Source organism: Rhinopithecus bieti, unplaced genomic scaffold (assembly GCF_001698545.2).
Source record: "Rhinopithecus bieti isolate Rb0 unplaced genomic scaffold, ASM169854v2 scaffold_25807, whole genome shotgun sequence".
NCBI lineage: Eukaryota > Metazoa > Chordata > Mammalia > Primates > Cercopithecidae > Rhinopithecus > Rhinopithecus bieti.
Window position 1 is genome coordinate 216,357 of NW_016811708.1, and position 6,977 is coordinate 223,333.

Consider the following 6,977-nt stretch of genomic DNA (forward strand, 5'->3'; position numbering starts at 1 on the left):
TTTAACCTAAACTTCAAACTCTATGAGCACAGGGGCCTGTCATTTTTGGTCATTATTTTATCCCTAATAAACATCAGATTGCCTCAGAGATAGAGTAGGAACTCAATAAATAGTTAATTAAAGAAACAGATAAATAAATAAGTGAGGAAGAGGCACAGAAAACTTAAGTATCTTACCTAGGGTCATACAGCCAGTAATTAATAGAGTTGGACCTGAAACCGGCAGTTCAGCTGCTGAGACCACACTTTTAACAACCACATATTTATTTACTTATTTGTTTATTTACTTAATCTTCTTTGTTCTTCTTTTGTTTTCAAAAGAGATTTAAAAGAGCTTATAAAAATTTAGCGAGAAAACTAATTAGAAGTAGATGAGTTAAAGAAAAGGAGACCAAGAATAGGTCCATAAAATACAATCAAGACCAAGAATAGGTCCATAAAATACAGCATTTGGAAGAGATCCTTGAAATTGTATACCTAGGCTTACAAATGCTAATCTCACATTTAACATTTTATATACGTAGTTACTAAACCGTGCTAAACAGGTCTGGTCAAACTAGGAAAACAAACAAACAAACAAAAAAAAAACACCTAAGGATACTGAAACAGAAATAATGTAACCATTTCCTGTGAATGAGCATTAGCCTTCCTAAGAAAAACAATACCCTTTAAAGTCTAGCAAAAATTTTTATTCAATTGAGAGACCCATTACATAATCTGTAGTCTGTGTAACAATTTCCTTTTTTTTTCTGTGAACATCAGATTACAATACCTTCCCACTGAATTAAAGTAGAGTTAACAACTTAAAATATGTTTTTATTTCAGGGTGATTCTGGTGGACCTCTGGTTTATGATAATCATGACATCTGGTACATTGTAGGTATAGTAAGTTGGGGACAATCATGTGCTCTTCCCAAAAAACCTGGGGTCTACACCAGAGTAACTAAGTATCGAGATTGGATTGCCTCAAAGACTGGTATGTAGTGTGGATTGTCCGTGAGTTATACACATGGCACACGGAGCTGATACTCCTGAATATTTTCTATTGTTTAAATTAATGTAGTTTGGATTGGTGCTTTTGCTAGATGTCAAGAAACCCTTCAGATCCAGACAAATCTAATATCGTGAGGTGGTCTTTATGTACATAAGATCAAAACTTCTCTACCATGAGGGAAGAAGACACAGCAAATGACAGATAGCACCTATTCCTTACTCACAAGGGAAACTGCTTGTGATACCTCCTAATAAGATAAATAAGTGGTTTCCCTCAATCGAAGACAGGAACATCGTTTTCCACAAGATATGAAGAGCTGCCAGTAATGCCAAAATCGTACCTCATATAATATCTGGAGCACCTGAGATTCTTCTAGTGAAAAAGAGCGAGCCATCTTCCCTGAAGACTCAGGGCTTCAACATTTTAGAATTGATAAGTGGACCTTCAGTGTGCAAGAACAGAGAAGCAAGGGATTTGCAATATGACTTGAACTCTAACCTGGGCTTATATCTAATAATACAGAGCACTATCACTAACTTCAACAGTTGACAATTTAAAAGTTTTAAATGTATGTGAACTTGCTGTTAACACAGTGTTACACACTCAAGCACTAGCTTCAGGAAGCATGTTGTGTTGTTAAGAAGCATTTCTGGTTTATTCTTTAACAGCATCTTGCCATTTATATGTTAGTTGTAGTTGGCCCAGAAAGGAAAAAACAAAACAAAACAAAGACTCTTGGGAGCATTTTCCATGAGCACAAGAGGATAAAAAGAAGCAGATGAAGGCTAGGAGAGTTGGTTTCAAATAACTAGTAACAGGACAAGCACACTAATTTTTGATGGAATGAACTATCCAATTATTTACTTAGAAATATTTATATCAGTGTATGGCAACTGGTACTTTTGTAAGTCTTCAGCTCTCTGATAAGTCAGATGTCCATCAGAGTATCAGGTCAGATGTCTATCAGAATATCAGAGCTGATTTGTGTAAAGCTTTGTGTAAAGCACTTAGGACAGTGCCTGGCATATACTATGAACTAAATAAATCTTTGTTATATGGAAGTGAATGCCTTGGCAAGCTTTAAGATAAATGAACTCAATGTTTTCAAATAAGTGTTACATACGGCCCAAATCCTAATGATGGCAATAGTGATAGCATGGACTTTGAACCAGGCTCCTCAAGCTGAAACATTGTCTCTGCCTCACAGGAGCTGTGTGTCCTTGCTCAAGTTACTTAATATCTCTCTTCATTAACTCTTTCACCTCTACAATGGTAATAAAAGTAGTACTACCTCATATAGTTGTTTTGAGAATTAAATGAATTAAAACAAATACAGCACTTGCAATAGTGTCTGCACACAGTAGTCTCTCAATATGAATTAGCTTCTATTTATCGTTATTAATGTATTTTAGACTCCTCAAGAAAACTTACTATACTTTTAAAAAATTGATCTTTGCTTCTTTAAAGCCATGTAATTGATTTCAAAGTACTTTGAATTACATTGTAAAACAAATTCAGTGAACTACTAGAATTTTTTCAAAATCACTTTTATGCCTCATTAATATATTTTGAACTATGTCTGCTTATAGACAAGTAGTCATAAGATGTGACAATCATTTGTCACCATGGTTCTGACTACAGAGATGCATCTGTATTCATCTATAGACTTCAAATGTGAGATTAGATTTGCTGCTCTGATTTATTAGAGAAAAATCTAGACTATTAATTTCCCTAGTGTTAGAAAATTTTGTTAGTTTACATGTACATGTGTTTATATGTAATATATGCAAATGAGAGAAATACAACTAAGATATCTCCCAGTTATTATTCACATGTCAATATGATATAGACACAAAAAGCTTATTATACACATTTCCTCTTTAAAAACGAAATGTCATCGAATTTTTGAGTCAATGACTAGGTGTAACTAAATACCACCAGAGAAAGCAGAGTAGAAACTTAAATTCTTACACGTCCTTCACTTAAACTTCTACAGTTTGCATATAGCACAGAAACATTTGAAGTTTTTGAGAATGTTTAGCATATTAAAGATGGGCTTGATTGATGATGAACATATTTTATATTAAGGCTAAACACTTCCTTTAGTAGATACGGGACAGCAAGTCTGTCTACCAAAAAATCACTTTCCTCTGTGTAATTTCTATAACAATGAATATGTGTTTTGTGTAATCTTATTTATATTTAATAAGACTGTGATACCTTTTTGTGTATAAATATCTGTGAAACTGTGTATACTGATTTAAATATTTCTGTGCTTGATTCAATTGAGTTCAATGATATTTGAGCACAAATGAGAGAAATAAATACACAAGGTTATAAGAAAATCCAAGAATGGAAAAGTGGATTTTTTAAAACAGAATCTTTATGTCCTATTTCTAGTTAGGTGTCTGACTTATTGAATGGTTTTGTAGAAATCATGTAATGTGTTTTACCTCATGTTTTCTGTCTTCCAAATGGGACCTTAAGCTGTCTACCTTCTGGCATTGTTGTGAGACTTTTGAGATGAATAATAAAGTTGAAAATTCTATGAATGTTCGAAACTTGCTCAAACGTGCAAAGTATATCATTATAAACTGATATCATTTCCGATGATGCTGAAAATCCATCAGGATTGTAAAGAAGTTTGGATTTTTCTACAGTATTGGCATTTTATTCTCTGTGAGTTTTGAAAATATATTTGTGTTCAAAACAAACAAAAAAAAACACCCTAAAACATAAAGAAAAACAGACTTTGCCTCCTGTGTGGTGATCCTATAGTAATATTCATATCTTTTCATAGAAAAAAACTTATAATTTGTCTGACTCTTTTGAAAATACAGGTCAAATTCATTAAGCTGACAATAAATAAGGCAGCTCATAATCTCCGTGCAGTCCTGTTGGAATTTTGGGTGGCATGAGAACTCTAGTTAGTTTATAATGCTAGAACAATATTAGACCAAAACTGTTGCCAATAGCTAACCATCTCTCAGTGAAATCTATATGATTCAACAACAATATGGAGAACAAAAATATTTTAATAGGAATCTACTCTTTCCACTGAATAAACTTATTTCTTTGTTAATGTATTTATTTGACAGACAAAGGAGGTATGCAAGGAATCTCTTCATGCAATCATGAAAATGAAAAACAAACCTGAAAGCTAGAATCACAGGTATTAGAGCTGGGAGAGACCTAAGAGATTATCCACATCAGCCTCCTCTTTTGACTGATGTGAAGTCAAGGCCAAGAGAATTTCTGCAAGGTTCTACAGTGGATTTTAGACTGTAGGAAGAGAATCTAGGAGCTCTAGTATCCAGTCCAGTCTTTTCTCCTCTATTCTAACCTGAGTTATGCAGGTTCAGTAGGCAGGATCATTGCAGACCTACAAGTCATTAAAGTTAAATGACTACTGTCAAACTAATTTCTCCTAGTAGTTATAAATATGCTAAACCAAGCAGCATCTCCAATAATTATTGTAACTTTGGCAATGAAACTGGGAATTCCCCCTTTCACTTCTGAGTTTCAGAAGTAACACAGGGGATTTCCCCAACATCAGTTGTGATTCTTTTATGTGACAAAACGAGCCCCAATTTCTATTATGTTCTAAATCTTTTCCTCACTAGACCAAAATATACTGTTAACAATTGCAGTACTATTCATTCTACTAGGAAGTTCAGGAGGACTCAAACACAATAAAAAATTCTAGCCTGTTCATCAGTTACCCACATAGGTTGAGTAATTGCAATTTTAATTTACATCCCCACTGTCATTCTCAAATCTACTAATTTACCTAATATCAACAGTAACCATATTTATACTATTCAATGCAAATATAAGTAACACAACATTATCACTATTCTATGTGTGAAATAAATGACCATTACTAACATCTATAATCCTTGTTACTCTACTATCCCTAGGAGAACTGCCCCTGCTAACAGGATTTTTACCCAAATGAGCTATCATTCAAGAAATAACAAAAAAACAGTAGCCTCATTATACCTACATTCATGGCTATCATAGCTCTTCTCAACCTGTACTTTTATATACATCTAATTTATTCCACATCACTAATGATGTTCCCAACTAATAACATTAAAATTGCAATTTCAAACATAAAACAAATCCTCCTCCTACCACCATTCATTATTACTACAGCCCTATTCCTGCCAATCTCATCAATATTTTAAATATTAAACTAGAAACTTAGGTTAAATCAGACCAAGAATCCTCAAAGCCCTAAGTAAGTAAATTATACTTAATTTCTGTAATTCAATAATAAGAATTGCAAGATCTTATCTCACATCAATTGGATACAAAAAAAAGTGAAGTAAGCTAAACTTACATGGCGTTCTGCAAAGTATATTGCTGGACCAAACCAGTTTTGTGATTAAGACAACAAGCCACTTACAACTATATTCAACCATACCTAAGGAAACAGAAGATGAATCGAGTGTAGGCAAAGCTACTAAGCTAGTTAAATAGGAAGATCATAATACTTTGAGGGAAGTTTACTCCCAAATTCATACCTAATTCCATCCTTTTCTCACTCTCCACACAGTTATAATTTTAAAAATTTTGAAGTAATTTAAAGCCTTAATATGATAGAAAAAAAAATCCATACCATATTTTAAAATAAGGCAGCGAAAGATTTCAAGCCTTATTAAAACAACAAATATCTGTTTTACTCTTTACTTTTTTAGAATATTCTGTTTTATTAAAAAGCTATAGAAGCCCACTAAAATGCAAATAATAAACAAGTTTTGATTAAGTCACTTTTGTAAATGCTTACAGTTAACCTTCTTTTACAGGTTTCAATATATTCCTTGCCTTAATGTTTTAACTATGACTAATGAGAAATGAGGAAGATGGCCTGTAATGCTAGCACTTTGGGAGGCTGAGGTGGCTGTATCATTTGAGGTCAGGAGTTCGAGACCAGCCTGGCCAACAGGGCAAAACCCCGTCTCTGCAAAAATATAAAAATTAGCCAGGCATGGTGGTGTGCACCTGTAGGCCCAGCTACTCAGGCGACTGAGGTAGGAGAATCACTGGAACCCAGAAGGCGGAGGTTGCAGTGAGCTGAGATCGTGCCACTGCACTCCAGCGTGGGTGACAGAGCGAGACTCCATCTAAAAAAAAAAAAAAAAAAAGTGTAAAGCATATTATTGTAGACTGATTTCAGCACAGACAATGCCACACATTTGTTAAGATTGTAAAGAAGTTTTTATATAATGTTAACATTTTTATCTATAGTGTTGTTTTGTTATTTGGCAAATACTGCTGTTCCTTTAAATTATATTTAGCATTTTCTGATGAGAAACATACCATACAACTTGTGCATTTAATATTAATTTATTGGAAAAAGAAATAACTAGCTGAATCAAATTAATTATTGTTCACGTGATAGCTTTAAGAATAAATATAATCCAATTTTATTTTATTTAACTAATATTTTAGTATAGCATGCTTGAGAACTCTACATCAATCTACTTGGAACATTTTTAATGCTATTATGTAGCTGACAATGGAAAATACAAAAATAAAAATGCTCCTTAGGGTCAGCATTTTACAAAGTAATGTTTTAGTCTATACCCTAGTCCATTTTATGTTGCTTTAGCAGAATACTTGAGAGTGGGTAATTTACGAAGAAGATAGGTTATTTAGCTCACAATTCTGCATGCTGAAACGTTTAAGGGCATGACTTCAGCATCTGCTTCACTTCTGGTGAGGGTTTTTGTCCTCAGTCAAAACATGGTAGATAGTCAAAGGGGAAGCTGACATGTACAAAGAGATACCAGACAGGAGGAGGAACCTCACATTCTAACAACCTGCTCTCATGGGAACTAGTCCATTCCTGCAAGAGCTAATCTAGTTTCTCAAGAGTGAGAACTCCTTTGTTACTGAGAGAACACCACCAAGCCACTCCTGAGGAATCAGCCTCCATGACCCAAATATCTCCCACTAGGACCAATCTCCCAACATTG

At 34.0% G+C, this 6,977-nt stretch overlaps 1 protein-coding gene across 1 annotated transcript in view; it reads left to right on the forward strand.

The window, feature by feature from the left end:
• Positions 1-1,704, forward strand: part of TMPRSS11F (transmembrane serine protease 11F) — an 80,256-nt gene extending 78,552 nt beyond the window's left edge. Inside the window, exon 10 of the mRNA XM_017894847.1 lies at positions 825-1,704. Within this exon, the coding sequence (XP_017750336.1) occupies positions 825-983 (159 nt within the window). The 3' untranslated portion in view covers positions 984-1,704. The remainder of the gene's footprint in view (positions 1-824) is intronic.
• The last annotated feature ends 5,273 nt before the right edge of the window (positions 1,705-6,977 follow it).